The 16294-nt window shown below is 45.4% G+C and overlaps 1 protein-coding gene across 10 annotated transcripts in view; it reads left to right on the top strand.

The window, feature by feature from the left end:
• Positions 1-16294, top strand: part of AGAP1 (ArfGAP with GTPase domain, ankyrin repeat and PH domain 1) — a 320146-nt gene that overhangs the window by 108286 nt on the left and 195566 nt on the right. For all 10 annotated transcript variants that reach the window (XM_062642581.1, XM_062642573.1, XM_062642604.1 and 7 more), the window contains 2 exons: positions 3144-3285; positions 6864-6998. In XM_062642581.1, coding sequence (XP_062498565.1) covers positions 3144-3285; positions 6864-6998 — 277 coding nt within the window. The remainder of the gene's footprint in view (positions 1-3143; positions 3286-6863; positions 6999-16294) is intronic.

The raw sequence follows: 16294 nt of genomic DNA, 5'->3' as shown, positions 1-16294 counted from the left end.
ACTGTAGTAGAGATGCGCAGTTAACTTACACTGACTGCCTAACCCATATGCTTCCACTGCGAACAAAAGTGTATGTTTCAGATGTCAGTTTTCTTCTGAGTTAGAATCTCTATATTATTAATGTGATTTAAACCGAATGGCCAATTCTTTAATGGCTTTAACCTGCCAGAGGGGAGACTGAGATGAGCTCTTAGGCAGAAGCTCTTCCCTGTGAGGGTGCTGAGGCGCTGGCACAGGGTGCCCAGAGAAGCTGTGGCTGCCCCATCCCTGGCAGTGTTCAAGGCCAGGTTGGACACGGGGGCTTGGAGCAACCTGCTCTAGTGGAAGGTGTCCCTGCCTGTGGCAGGAGGTTGGAACTGGATGAGCTTTAAGGTCCCTTCCAACCCAAGCCCTTCTGTGATTCATGTTATGAAAATATAAAATAGATGCATGTCCAGTGACACACATACTTGTGTACAGATCTTTGCATGCCCTATTACTTCCACTGGTTGCTCCCCATGCTATTTAAGACTGAACTATGTGAGTCCCAGTCCAGCACCATTGAGTTACCAGATTCCTAACTTGGTTTCTCTATAGGTGTGTTACCTCCTTGTGTTGTAGAAGGTGACTTCTTGGGGTTTGGCTTGGGAAGAGCTTGTGCTTCTGTGTGCTTAACTCTGTTACTCTGTTTGGAGTGATGGGAAGTGTTTGCTTTTGTGATGCTTTAATCACTGCAGACTCTGCCAGCCTGCCTGCAGGCAGCATGCTTGCCTTCAAGCGTCCTCCCTTCTACCTCTTCTTACCTGGGCACGATCAGGTTCCTCAGGGGCATTGGCTGCCCTGGCCTTGCTTTGCACGGCTGTTCAGTAGTGCATCAGCTTCCAAAAGAGATAAATAAATGAATAAATAAAATGTAGCAGCAGGAACTATGCTGTCGCCAAACAGCTGAACGGGAGCGGTGCCAGCAGCAGCAGCTTGTGGTTCAAAGCTTCACTATTGCTCATTAGCAGCAGGAGGATTGGAGCATGGGGAAGGTGCCTGGACAAAGCAGAAGGGAAAGGAGGTGGAGGAAATGGAGACCAAGAGAGACATCCTGGAAGGAAGTTAAAAGAAAAACAAAAGATCAGTGTCGCTGACACATCTGCAGCTGTGTGAGGCAGGAGCCTACAAGAAGTGCTCTGTTGGAGGCAGTGAATAATTTGGCTGAAGTGCACAACAGTTTCTAGGCCCTAGTGCTTAGAGAGGGTTCACTCATCTAAAAACATAAATAGTGGAGCTGTAAAGGTGCATGCAGTAATCTCAGTATTCTTCTACCTGAAGAAAGGGGTTTGCAGAGTTCATTGGAGCTGACTGCACACTAATAACAGACAGGGTGTTTGGCTTTTGGTCTAGGCTAGGTAAATGTGGAGGTTTGAATTCCTGTTGTGGCTGAGATTTGTTCTTTAGCAAATCACGAGTCCAGGAAGGTTGGAGGTGTTAGTGCGGTTTCACCTTTCAGAAGATGTGTTTGATGCGTAATTGATGTTGGATTTTTTTAGGCGTTATTTTGAGTTGTGTGTTTGTTAAAGATCTTTAAAATGCTTTTTCATTCCTGGAATAAAATGTTTGCTTTCAGGTTCATCAATATGAATAACTACATAATGAAAAGGAATATCAGAATCCCAGACTGGTTTGTGTTGGAAGGGACCTCAAAGTTCCTCCAGTTCAAAGCCCCTGCTCTGGACAGGGACACCTCGTAAGATCTTCATTAGGAGGCTGCTGCTACACACTGATGAAGCATTAAGGAAATCTAGGGGACTGTTAGCTTCCAAACTGATGGAAGGGTGTTGTCACTTAAGGAAGAGTTCTCAGTGTGATGCTGCTGAGTCTGACCAGTGAGAACCCTTCTATAATAAGTCCCAGTGATGCCATCTCCTGTGTCTTTGGATAGACCTTCCGGTTTGAATTGTTGAAATTTAACAGCCTGGTGATTGACCACATTCTGGCAGTGACTGGGCTGTGTGTAAGCAGTCCTGTTGTTACCATCTAGAAGATTGTCCTGACTGGCTTGGAAACCTCAAACCTTTCTTGCTTGTTATTACATCCATAAGAGATGCAGTGGTGAGATTTGGTTTCAAGCACAATATAGTCATGAATATGCACATTAACTTAAATTATTGGCTAATTTGCTGTATGAAAAATAGGTAAGAAGTACTAGTAGCTCCTGACTCTGAAAGAGGATGAGCTCTGATGAGCTCAGCAACTTGAGTACAGAAAGTGCTTTCCAGCTTCGTACTGTTGGCTCTTCTTTAGCTTCCCTTTGCATATGCCAGGCACAGGGTGCCCAGAGAAGCTGTGGCTGCCCCATCCCTGGCAGTGTTCAAGGCCAGGTTGGACACAGGGGCTTGGAGCAACCTGCTCTAGTGTGAGGTGTCCCTGCCTGTGGCAGGGGCTGGAGCTGGATGAGCTTTGAGGTCCTTTCCAACACAAACCAGGCTGGGATTCCGTGATTTCAGTTGTGAGCTGAAACTTTTTCACTTGCATGGTTACTTCAGGAGCTCCTTGCCTTAGCCCTTGTATATTCATGTCTTTTACATTACTGATGCCTTGAGACAATAGTTTGCTTTCACTCTGAAAGCTGAACAAGGCGCTCAGTGCTGTTTGCTGAATGGGAAATCTGAAAGGAATGTGTTTTGGCCATTGATCAAGGTATGAGAATTACTGACAATGCTGTCAGACCACAACCGTAACACGTGTCCTGGCATTAACTGAAACATCATTGTGCATGCATGTAAATCACAGGGTGGGGAAATAACACACTGAACAGGGCATTCAATCAAGTGCCCAGAGATAATTGTTACTCATTTAAAAGTCACAAATCGGTGGCTGCAATGTTTTCTTTTTCAGTGAATCAAACCCAGTATGCACTGATATTAGTTGGATTTGTAATACCATATACTGTGAAGGAGAGATGCGTTTGTGAGAATGGAGAAAAGCCTTTGCATATCCCAGATCCCCATTACTTGCAGAGTGATGAAACTCATCCTTTTTGGCCACTTTTAAGGCCTTGCTTGTTGTCACTAAGTTTCTCTGATGTGTATTTCCCTCCGAGTAAGGTAAGATTGTTTATCTGTTTTCTTCTTCCTGCTTTCTCACCGTATGCCTTTTCCATTTGTATTCTGCAGTTTGCCATGTGGGTGGATGCTGTTATATTTGTCTTCAGCTTGGAAGATGAAATTAGCTTCCAGACTGTTTACCACTACTACAGCCGTATGGCTAACTATCGGAACACTAGTGAAATCCCAATGGTACTAGTGGGAACCCAGGGTAAGTGAAGCCTTGATTTATGAGTGTATTTCTATTCCAAGCTGGCAAAGCCGTGTCCCATCCTTTCCCCTGTCTTCCTGCCACTCATCTGATGATGAGAGCCTGTGGGTAAACTGGCTCTTCATCAGCAGGGGGTTGTTCTGCCTTCTGGGCTTCCTCAGCTGCCTTGCTGCAGGGCTATAGCATTGCAAGGACTGATTTGAGGTGGGAGACAAATATCTCTGCAGCATCTTTGGGAGAGGGGTTATTGCAGAGAGTATTCCAAAGAAATCTTTTCAGTGATTGCTGGTCCCAGTGGGTTTGTGGGTCCACAGGGAGGTGTTAATGCTGAACTTGGGCAGGTGAAACAGCAGTGTAACAAAGTGCTGCAAGACAAACCTGTTCAGCTTGGTATCCAGAAGTGATCAATACCCTGGCATTCCTAAGAGCAGATGGATCAGCAAATTTCAGCAGTGTTTTAAGAAGAATGTGTGAACCATGCCCCTGCTCAGTATCTCCGACCACCCTTTAAATCCAATAGGAATGCAGTGGCAGTGTTTTGCCACCTGAAACAAACACACACACACCCTATCCTGTTTTCCCAAACCCTGTTCTGAAACAGCAGCAAGCCATAGTTGTCCTATGGGGAAACTTGGCAAGGGAAAAGTACCAGTAATATTTCAATTTCTTCGGCATCTGAGCTCTCTTTTGGATATTCCTGCCTTGTTTTTCCAGTGCATCACATTAATGTCTTGAGTTGCCCTTGTAGGTTTCTTTTTGGGCATCTTCCTTTTTAGCATATACTGCTGGTCTGGGGGCTATTGAAGCTTTTCAGTGCTCTCTCAGCTTATTCTATTGTCAGTCTTGTGGTCAGAGAGGAGTTTGCTTTCCCCTGCCTGCCTGCCAAGCTGCCACATGAAGGCAGAGAAGTGTGGGGAGCACAGAAGGAGGAATCACAACCAGGCTGTAGGGCGGAAACAGATGATAAAGAAATGAAAAGGGAAGCAGGGACACAGAAAGTCCTAGGATAGCAGAAACTACAGCCAGAAAGCAGAAATGAGCTGCTCTGAAGAGCCACACTGTCAGCTCGAAACTGGAGTTAAGAAATGAGAAGGGGAAACGTTTCCCTTTTGTTTCTGCACTTCCGACACTGGGGTTTTCAATTTTAGTCCCATTATTCTGAGTAAAGGAATTTGGTTCTTTAAAGTTATTTTTCTGTTGCAGCACTGATGCAAAAGGGATTTTTTCAAATCACAGAATATCCCAGCCTGGTTTGTGTTGGAAGGGACCTCAAAGCTCATCCAGCTCCAACCCCTGCCATGGGCAGGGACACCTTCCACTAGAGCAGGTTGCTCCAAGCCCCTGTGTCCAACCTGGCCTTGAACACTGCCACGGATGGGGCAGCCACAGCTTCTCTGGGCACTCTGTGCTAGCGCCTCAGCACCCTCACAGGGAAGAGCTTCTGCCTAAGAGCTCATCTCAGTCTCCCCTGTTCTGGCAGGTTAAAGCCATTCCCTATGTCCTGTCCCTACAAGCCCCTGTCCAAAGCCCTTCTCCAGGTTTCCTGTAGCCCCTTTAGGCACTGGAGCTGCTCTGAGGTCTCCCCTTAAGGAGCCTTCTCTTCTCCAGGCTGAACCAACCCAGCTTTCTCAGCCTGGCTCCAGAGCAGAGCTACTCCAGCCCTTGCAGCATCTCCATGGCCTCCTCTGGACTCACTTAAAGACGGAAATACTTCTAATTCTGGGAGTAAACATCAGGAAAAAATACAGATTTTTGGCTTCATGAATTGTCAAACAGTGCAGTGAAATGAAATACATAAATCTGCTTGTTGAATACATTAATCTACTTGTACCTGTTAGACATCCAGCTTGTTGGTGTTGTCTGGAAATGAGCTGTGAAATGAAATCTCTCCCAAAATGTTAGCACTGGCCTGATGCCAGGTTGGACAGGGCTTGGAGCACCCTGCTCTAGTGGAAGGTGTCCCTGCCCGTGGCAGGGGCTTGGAACTGGATGAGCTTTAAGATCCTTTCCAACCCAAACCAGTCTGGGATTCTGGACGTTCTCCTCTGCCTCTATTCTGTGGTGGGCCAGGCTGTAGGGCTCAATGTGCTTCAGGAATCCAATGCTGCTTCTCAGTTCTGTCCTGGTTAAATGTTCTCAGCGCCCTCTGCTGTGATTAACAAAATAAATCAATCTCTGGTCAGCTTTCCAAGGAGCTGCTCTGGTTTAATTCATTGGATCTCCTGGGAAGGTAGCGGGAACATCGCTTGAGCTATGGTCATGCGAGGCGCAGAGCAGAGCCCGAGATGCAGCATTGCAATACTCACTGACTTCATGCTCACATGAGGCTTTTTTCTTTCCCAAATAACAAATGTAGTATTGCTGCCTTGGACAATAGGAAATTTTAAGGCAAATAGCCTGGGCAACTCTGATTGCTGAAGCCAGTGCTTGTGGTGGGAGTGAGGTGGTAGCCGCAGTATTGTAGAAGGGATTGCACTGCTGTCTCATCTTAAGACTTACTGTTCCCAGAGCTAAGAATTAACCATAATACCACCAGAAGAAAAGATGTTGCTGCTTCAGATATGTTCAAAGCATTGTCACTGTATAGTAGTCAAGCAGTATAAGCTCTGCAGAGTTCTTTGCTGTGGTGGAGTAGCAACAAAGAAACTTTAGCAGGGTTGTTGTTTTCTTCTGGTGTAAGGTGTGTTTTCCACCTCCTATGGATAAGCTCTACATTGGAGTTGAAAAGCATGCATAGAAAGTAGCTCTTGCAGTGAGGTATGAAGGGTTATTACTTGCTTAGGTAAATACCGTTTTTATTGGCTTTGCAGTGCATTCACACAATGTCTCGTGGGTGCCTTTACAGCAGGGTTTGAGACTCAGTCATTTGCAAGAAGTGCTGAATGCTGAGTCTTAGTGTTGGCTAGCTCTCTTCTGTGCAAATCTTAACACCTTCCCCAAGTGCTGCAGTAATACCTTGTACAATTTCTCTCCCCATTCCATTGTTTCACTACTGAAAACGTTCTTGTCTTTAGAAAAGTGTCATATTTTGTGCTTCACATTCTACAGAGTTACTGGTAAGCCAATGCTGATGCTTATAGGAGACCTAAAAGTTATTTGACATGATCATTTGAAGATGCTGTGAGGGCTGGAGCCGCTCTGCTCTGGAACTGGGCTGAGAGAGCTGGGCTGGTTCAGCCTGGAGAAGAGAAGGCTCCTTAAGGGGAGACCTCAGAGCAGCTCCAGTGCTAAAGGGCTACAGGAAACCTGGAGAGGAGCTTTGGACAAGGGCCTGTAGGGACAGGACAAGGGAATGGCTTTAACCTGCCAGAATAGGGGAGATTGAGATCAGGCATGGGTAAAGTGGTTGAATGGGCATGGAACAACCTGCTCTAGTGGAAGGTGTCCCTGCCCGTGGCAGGGTTGGAACTGGATGAGCTTTAAGGTCCCTTCCAACCCAAGTCAGTCTGGGATTATATGAGTCAGTGTTCATAGTAATAAAGTCTTACAGTTTGTACGTGCATTCACTGCTTGGGTATTGGTAATTGTAAGGTAATGCTTTCATTGAAAGATGTATTTTTTTCTTGTTGTTGCTGTAGATGCCATCAGTTCCAGTAATCCGCGTGTCATAGACGATGCCAGAGCAAGGAAGTTATCGAATGATCTGAAGAGATGCACTTACTATGAAACCTGTGCTACATACGGGCTCAATGTGGAGAGAGTCTTCCAAGATGGTAATTTCTTTCATTTATCACACAATACCGTAGCTGGCTTTTGAAATAACTACTGATGTCTCAGTGGTTATTTTGGAATAACCTGTTTTGGAAGTATTCATTATTGTTTAATTACAGGAAGTGTTTGGTTTTAGGGATATCTTTTGTTATATTAACATCTGTACCATAGGACAAGGGGTGATGGGTTCAAAGTGAAACAGGGGAAGTTCAGGTTGGATACAAGGCAGAAGTTCTTCCCTGTGAGGGTGCTGAGGTGCTGGCACAGAGTGCCCAGAGAAGCTGTGGCTGCCCCATCCCAGGCAGTGTTCAAGGCCAGGCTGGACACAGGGGCTTGGAGCAACCTGCTCTGGTGGAAGGTGTCCCTGCCTGTGGCAGGGGTTGGAACTGAATAAGCTTTAACGTCCCTTCCAACACAAAGCATTCCATGATTCTATGATATTACCTTAAGGGAGGTAGAGGGCTCCTTATGCTGGACACAGCACTTCTTCACTGGTGTGTTCTCTGCCACCACCTTTAGCCTTAAGCTGGTTTTAGTCTTCATTTGTTTTTCAGTTTTCTTTGTTGCTTGAGTTACTTTAGCAAAGTTTTCCTTATTTACAGTGCTTGTGGAGACACCGGGAGGCTGCTTGTGCGAAGTAGTTGAAGATTGTCTTGCACATTTGAGACAGTGAAAATAAATGGGGAAAATTGATAGGAATAGGGTAATCATGAGCAGTAAGGTGTGACATTCATGGAGTGTTTGGTGTTGGCAGCTTAACTGTGATTTAAAACATGATTAGCTGTAGTGGTTTAATTGGCCTTATAGGAGGTACTTAAGACCACGATTTACCATCTCAAAATAGAACAAAACACAAAACAAGGCAAAACCAAGTAACCAAAAGTTCTGTCTGACCATCTGTACCTCTCTTGGAAGAGTCACCCTTCCGAGGGGTTTCTGTGGCTGGAGAAGCAATGCTGACCTTGGTCGTTGCTGTATGAGATGGGCTTTGTGCACCCTCTAGTGGAAATTCAGTCGGGAGTCTTGGGGCTTTGCTGTCTTCTCTATGGTGATTTAAGTGACTGAACGTGTCCTCTCTTCATCACAGCAGTTCTTCTGCATGTAAAAACCTTCTGCATTACATTGAAGTACTTCTCAGAGTTCTGCAGGGGTTTTGTTGCTGGCTTTTCATTGTGCTCTCTGTGGTTACGTGAGACAGGGTCCCCTCAGTCCTGTGGGACATGCGTACAAAGACAGGAAACATGACAAAAACACTCTAAACATTCACGTTTTTAAATAGAAAATACTAACATGTACTGGGATTAGTTCCACATAAGGGTGTTCTTACCCATCTTGGTGGTAGGATTCCAGAGGGCAGCATCTGAAACTCTCTTTTTATGCCTTGCTCTCTGTTTACTCTTGAACTAGTTGCAGAAATTACTGTTTTCCCTAACTAGGTTTCCCATATTGAATATGGATTTCAAAGAAGCATTAGGGGCTTTTGTTAGTACGTTTAATTAGAGTGCTGGCTAGAGTTAGATTTTTAATGCTATATTCCAAGCCGTGGTGTTTGTGCATCATTGTACAGGCAATGGTTTTAATCTGAGTTTATTTTCCTTCCTTCTCATGGACCTTCTGAGATACAAGTCTCTTGGCACACAGCTGCTGTGATAAACTTGGAAGCTTCCCGGAAGCTCCTTTGTGCCTCTGCTTAGTTTCAGTAGTAATTAGAAAGAATTGATCATGTGTTTAAGGAATATCAAGGTTTTGTTGAACCTACATGGCAGCCCAACTACTTCCTATTTGCCAGCTCTTAGGATTAGGAACGCTGCTGTATAAACGTGCTACAGTTGCCAGACACGTCTGGGACAGAATCCAATTCCTGATCATTTTTGCTGTTTCTTTCAGCAGGAAACAAAGCAACTTCTTAACCCCATAAAGTGAGGTGTGTGAATGACCAGGACAAGTTGTTAATAGGGAGCACTGGATTCCTGCCCCTCTGCTCTGGTGAGACACCCCCCCCCCCCCTTGCAGCACTGTGTGCAGTTCTGGTGTCCTAAGCATAAGAAGCACATGGAGCTGTTGGAGCAAGTCCAGAGGAAGCCGTGAGGATGAGCAGAGGCTGGAGCAGCTCCTGTATGGAGACAGGCTGAGAACATTGGGGCTGTTCAGCCTGGAGAAGAGAAGCTGCATGGAGACCTCATAGCAGCTTCCAGTGTCTGAAGGGGGCTACAAGGATGCTGGAGAGGGACTCTTCATCAGGGCCTATCAATAGTGATAGGACTCACAGTATCTCTGTCCCTCCTCTGGCCTTGCTCCAGCAGCTCCACATCCCTCTTGTGCTGTTGCCCCAGAGCTGGATCAGGACTGCAGGGGGGTCTCCCCAGAGTGTAGCAGAGGGGCAGGATCCCCTCCCTGAGCTGCTGCTCACGCTCTGGGGTTCAGCCCAGCACACGGGGTGTATTCTGCAATACATGTATTATGTGAAATTGTATTCAATAGGCAATTAAAGATAACGTCATAAAATGCACACTGGTTTTGTACACATAACTTCCTTGTATGTTGATAAGCATGAAATGTAAATGTATGCAGTCACACCTCATGTAGTGCAGTAAAACTTTCCACAATGGCTCATGACTTGGCATTGCTGGCGCATCAACTATAGAACATCTTAGTGCTTTGTGAGTCTTCACTATGTGCAGCCAGTCTGTTACCTTGCTGGTTTCTGCTTAATGCCATGTTCTCTGAAGGTGCTGTTAAACTGGAGTGGCTCCTCTTCATGTTAGACTAAAGGAATCAGGACCTCTCTTCACCAAGGCAGCCAAATGTCTGCCCAGTTGCGTGAGTTGAGCTCCATACCCATGGTTTAAAGGTTTGGTGGGGTGCTGGTTGCTTGGGGTTTGCAAGTTGGGGGCATCATGTTTGATTGTGTTTGGTTTTCTTTGCTTTAAATTCAAGTGAATTCTTCAATACAACCTCTGGAGGCTCCGACTCTTGCATCTCCCTCAAGGGACTTGGGAGCCCTGTTTGCTCAAAAGCAGGCAGCACACAGCATCAGCTAATAACTTCTCTTTTGTTCACGTCCTCTGCAGAATAAATGGAACCAATTATCCAACATCAGAAAGCATCGTGTTACTCCAGAAGACCACTTCTTGATGTAAATATTGTCAGTGAACAAAGGAAAGGGATGAGGGGAGTAAAGTGAACAAAGGGAAAGGAGGGTAGAAGGGCCAGGCTATGAAGAGGTCTTCTAAATGCTCTTAAGCATTTCTTATGATTCTCAGCAAACCCTGAGTCAGTGCCAGCCGCCTTCATAAATGAACTGTGATTCTCAGCAAACTTGAAAGGGGTGCAGGCCAGTTACTGCATTTCATTACTATATTAATGGATAACACAGGGGGGTTTATTGTGTGTAGCTAAGGAAAAATAGTTGACAATTAGTAACTGTACGTAAAACATGAAGCTGTTTAGGCCTATTAAGTCTGTTTTCTCTGTATTGAAATTGGTTTTAGACTTTGCTTCCAGCTGCGTAGCTCTCTGTTCCTGGGATTTAAGTACAGGATTTACTCACTATTGATTATATTCCAGGGTAGGTAATGCTTGGTGTTTCTAAGCTCCAAGTGTTTGCTTTTCTAGGTCTGTGAGGGTATTTCAGTATGTTGACCAAGGTCCCACAGCTTTTTGCTGGCTTATCACCTTGATAAACACTTCTTTTCAGCCTTTAGCATGATGTTGATTGCTGTAGGTAGGGTTTTATTCTGAGGTGTTTGGGTGATTTGGGGTTATTTTCTTAATGTAGCTGTTGCATCAGGTTCAGTAGGTGAGATTTGCTTTGCTTTAGTCACATTAGGATCAGTGCTCTTGTTTTGCACACAGCAACTTCTGCTGTTGGATGTTTTTTAACCAAGTCCAATAGTGTGTGGTGGTTTGCATCAGCTGAGATTCTCATAGGTAACTTAGAGCCCAGCTGCACTCTGTCCTTCCTCTCTCCCTTCTGATTTTCAGGAACTCTGTCTTGCCAGTGAGTTGGTAAATCTGAAACTGTAAACTTCCATTGTCCAAGCACCTGTTACTAGTCCAAGTCACAGTAGGCTTTTCTTTAACATACCAACTTCTAGTTTTCATAGAATCCCAGACTGGTTTGGGTTGGAAGGGACCTTAGATCTCATCTGCCTAAGATCTCATCTCAGTCACCCTCTGGCAGGTTAAAGCCATTCCCAGTGTCTTATCTGTACAGGCCCCTATACAGTGCCCCTCTCCAGCTTTCTTGTAGGTCCCCTTAAGGTATTGAAATGCCACAATAAGGTCTCCCTGGAGCCTTTTTTTTACAAAAAGGTGCTGTTTTACAAGCTTTTTCTAAAATTGAAGTTCTTGTTTCTGTTTTCTGCCTCGGTGTGATGCAGATTTACCTTTTGGAGGAAGAAATGGAAGTGGCATTAAGGGGTCTTTTACTCCTTCACTGCACACACATTAGACATCAGATTTCTGATCTTTCCCCTCCAAGCATCCACTTAACTCTGTTAGTGGTCATCTGTTGCGACTTCTGTCTCTCATAACTCATTTCCTATTTTCCCCACGGTTGAGTGCTAGAAGAATTTAATTTGAATGATTATTAAATCCAAACACACTGCTTACAGTGCTTCATTGGAGTTGGTAAACTCACTGTTGATGGTAACAGAGTATAGAACCATAGAATCATTTAGGTTGGAAAGACCTGTAAGATCTTCAAGTCCATAGGTTCCTGTTTTGTTACACACATACTGCTTTACAATAGTATTTCCCTTTTGTCATCAGCAGCTTTCTATGAAGGCTGTATAGTGAATACACATCTGTGTATTCTTAGATAATGGTGACCTCATAGCAGCCTTCCGGTATCTGAAGGGGGCCTATAGGGATGCTGGGGAGGGACTCTTCATTAGGGACTGTAGTGACAGGACAAGGGGTAACGGGTTCAAACTTAAACAGGGGAAGTTTAGATTGGATATAAGGAGGAAATTCTTTCCTGTGAGGGTGGTGAGGCACTCGAATGGGTTGCCCAGGGAGGTTGTGAACGCTCCATCCCTGGCAGTGTTCAAGACCAGGTTGGACGAGGCCTTGGGTGATATAATTTGGTGTGAGGTGTCCCTGCCTGTGGCAGGGGGGTTGGAATGTGATGATCTTAAGGTCCTTTCCAACCCTAACTATTCTATGGTTCTGTGATGATAACTGTTAATGCTTAAAGAAGCTGAAAACTAATTTGTGGTCAGCACTTCTCAGGGTGCTTATTCTTAGTCCTTTGGGGTGTGCTTATGATGAATCCCTCCTTTTCCAATACCCCAGTCATAGTTTACAAATTAAACTGTTCCAGTATTGTGATGGAGCTTGCAAATTCTACATGCAGGCAGTGTTCAGGCATCTGCAATGTGACAGTCGGCTGGTGTGTGGAAGAGCTTGTGTGCTGACATAGAGCACAAGTTTGAGCATCGTAGAGGGTTGTTGTTAACCTTCAGCCTGGTCCCACTCAGGTCTAACCTTTGATGCAGTTTGAAGATGGAGCTGCACCAAGCAGGCCCTGAATTTCACTTTGAAATAAGAAAGACAGATTCCAGGTTCCAGGGGATTAGCTTAATAACGTGTCCAATGAAGGAGCCTGATAAATTCCTGATACTTGGAATACAAAGTTGTTGAATGGGGTAATTATCTTGTAAAATCAGATCAAGTGCAAATAAGATCCATTTTACTTCAGATTTCCCAATTAAGAATTAGGGCTGGGTTGGGTTTTTTTCCCCTACTTATCAGAATGGATTTTGTCAATGACACTGGAAATGATTATTTTAACGTTTCCTGTCAGCACAGGGTTGTAATGACTGTGTACTGCCCCGGGATGCCTTTTTAATGATTTTAGCCTTCTTGAATTAGCTTGATGTACCATTAATGCATAAGAATTGCTTTTATTTTTGTTCATGATGTATTCATAATTACACCTCTTTCCCTGCTTTATGTTCAGATTGGCTTTGACCCATTTAACTGTGAGCTCTGCAGTTCTCTGATGTGGCGGAGGAGAAGCAAACATTCACATATTGAGAGGAAAAAATTTTACCATCAGTTGAATTGAAACAAAAGGGGTTGAATCTAATTTTGGTGCAGAATTGAGTCTGTTCCTGTAGCTTAGCAGTTCACTTGGGTTGTATGCCTGCTAGTGATCAGAGTAAAAGGTATTTACATCTCTCAACATAAGCTTTCAGCATGGAGATCCTTTTTGTTGCTGTGGGTACATCTGTAACTGTACAGGGATGGCAAAATGCTGGAAACCTCCTGGTTGTTCATGTTAGATTTAGAACTTTGAAATTTCTTAATTCTGGGGAGATGAAACCTGTCCTAAGGGCACCCACATGTGTCATTAAGATTACACAGAACTGTATGTCTTGTGTGTGTATATGTACGTACATACTGAACTCTACTGTGAAGGCATGTGAATCTGCTTGAGCAGGTCCAGAGGAGGCCATGGAGATGCTGCGAGGGCTGGAGCAGCTCTGCTCTGGAGCCAGGCTGAGAGAGCTGGGCTGGTTCAGCCTGAAGAAGAAAAGGCTCCTTAAGGGGAGACCTTAGAGCAGCTCCAGTGACTAAAGGGCGCTCCAGTGACTAAAGGGCACTCCAGGAAACCTGGAGAGGGGCTTTGGACAAGGGCCTGTAGGGACAGGACAAGGGGAATGGCTTTAACCTGCCAGAACAGGGGAGACTGAGATGAGCTCTTGGGCAGAAGCTCTTCCCTGTGAGGGTGCTGAGGTGCTGGCACAGGGTGCCCAGAGAAGCTGTGGCTGCCCCATCCCTGGCAGTGTTGAAGGCCAGGTTGGACACAGGGGCTTGGAGCAACCTGCTCTAGTGTGTCCCTGCTCATGGCAGGGGTTGGGACTGGATGAGCTTTAAGGTCCCTTCCAACACAAACCAGTCTGGGATCCTGTGATTTCTGCAGTGTCAGAGTTCAGAGCCTCACTCTTGAGGCATTGTGGGACCTGCCGCATTCTGTGCAGATGCACCTAGGGGAAGATTTTTGATGCAGCTCACTTGTGTTACATCCCATGGATGGCATTGCTGCTGCCATGTCTTTCTTAAGAAAACATGCATTCTTTAGAGTTGGGTTTTGTTTAGGTTTGGGCAATGGCTTCTGCCAATGCTGCCTCCCAGTTTGGACCTCACAAGTTAGCTTGGGGGCTGTGCTTTTGCTGTTGGTTTTGGATGCTTTATTTGCAGATCAGACTAATTTTTCATTATGGAGTGTGTCTGTCTGTAAACATTTACCAGAAATGCTTTCTTTCCAAATCCAAATGGTATCTGTAATGTCATGTGGAAGGACTGTGTCTAAAGAGGGTACCTTGAATTGCAAATTCTCCACTAAGGGATGGAAGATGACAAATTAATCCTCATACAGCCGGATTGCAGGGAAAGGCTGTCACTTGTTATCAGTATTATCAAGTCAGCTTTTATGGATGTGTTTTCATTAGGAAATGTTAATCAGTCTAATGGGAAGTAAATAAAGTCTTAGTCCTCTTCTGCTGACAGCTGTTTGAGGAAGAGGCAATATTCACTCTTGCACTAGGTACGGCCTGAAAGCGTCTTCCATTTGGGATAGGCATTTGTGGTGCCACCACAGTGCAGGGTACAGCTGAGGAACATTTCTCTTGGCTCCTGGGATTCCCTGGAGTTGAGCAAGTAACAGCTCAGAGCTTTCAGGAAGGCACCCGTGGATGCGGTGCGGCATCCAAAACGATGTGCTGCTCTCATTGCTCCTTAGTTAGGCTGGTGGGTGATGGCCTGGGTCAGCCTGATGAGGCTTTGCTGTGCTCCTCCATGCTGCCACAACACCAGGAAACACCTTTTTGGTTGCCAGCTCCAGATATGTGTATTTACTTCTATATTTTATGAAGGCAAAATAAAAGGGATGTCATTAGCACAGCTTAGCCCAAAGTTTCAAACCCTCAGACCCCTTCCAAGAGCCCATTGGGCTATAAACAAACATAAAATGAATGTTTTAATGTCGTATTCCAGTGTCAATGGAGCACGGCATGAGTGGGGGGGTCCCCGGGCACTGCTCCAGGTCTACAGCCCCTTCCTTCCTGCCAATGGGCCTGATGGCAGCTGGGGACAGAGGGAGGCAATGGACTTCATAGCCTCTTGTGAGTGAGCCAAAGACTCAGGGTTCACCCCTGCCTGGAGGGTGTGACATCATGAGGAATCCTGGCCCTGCCACCACGTTTCTTCCTGACACTGCTGAGCAGTGTTTCTAGACTCAGTTACTGCTCTTCAGTCTGAACACTGGGGATATTTAAGCTGTTTCTTGTTCAAAAGTTCCAAACTTCAGTTTCTTACCTTTCCACGTGGGTTCTGGGCTCAAGCACACACTGAAGTTGGGTCATGGGGAGCTTCTCCTCACCAAACACCCCAAGTCCTTCTCCTTAGGGCTGCTCCATCCAGTCTCCCCCAGCCTGTGTCTGCTGTTTGATTGCCCCAGTCTATGTGCAGGACCTTGCCTTGGCCTGGTTGAACTCCATGAGGTTCACACGGTCCTATCTCTCCAGCCTGTCCAGGCCCTTCTGGATCCCATCTCTCCCTGCAGCTTGCTGAGTGCACCCCACGCAACTCCATGTCATTGGCAGATTTCTTCATCTCTGCACCCAGACTCAAATGCGGGTGGAGGAAAGAAGAGAAAGAAATCTTGCAATGACACGTCTGCATCAGTTTTTCACATTCTTGGAATTAAATAATGGGATGAGGGGGTACAGCCCAGGGTATGACGTTTAAATGCTGTGGTTTGTACAGAGGAGATGGGTGACGTGGTGCTAGTACAAGTTCCAGGAGGGTTTCTAGCTCTGGTTAGTGTGTCGTTCACTGTAGAAAACAGCTATCTCTGCAGAGCTTTCCATGTGACACTTAGATTTTAAAGGGTCAGTTTTATGGCGCTTTCTTTAAGTCTTCATTTGAAGTGGATGCAGTGAGGCACGTTACTTGAAACATGGGTACTAGTGATGCAGAACTGGGTGACCTCTGTTACGTCCTCTGAAGAGTACAGTAAATGAAAGGCTGTGTTCATCATGCACAAATCCTTCACTTGGTGGAAACAAGAATGTTGATGCATTCCATCAAACTGTGAAAGAACTCAGTACTGAAGGTTCAGAATTGCTCTAGTAGGTTCATAGCTCTTAATACAGACTTGAAGAGAAACCCTGGGCACGAAGTGTGGTAGTTGTTTGGTGGTCAATTGGTTTTTATTGGTGATAGGCCCGTGGGTGAGAGGCGCAAGCGGTCTGTTTTATAGGGTCATGGAAGCTGTGTGAGCGATAAA

Source organism: Pezoporus occidentalis, unplaced genomic scaffold (assembly GCF_034315485.1).
Source record: "Pezoporus occidentalis ecotype Australia unplaced genomic scaffold, CSIRO_AGI_Poc_V1 ctg118, whole genome shotgun sequence".
NCBI classification, from domain to species: Eukaryota; Metazoa; Chordata; class Aves; order Psittaciformes; family Psittacidae; genus Pezoporus; species Pezoporus occidentalis.
Note: the sequence above shows the minus strand (reverse complement) of the source record. Positions and strands in the feature narration are given on the sequence as shown.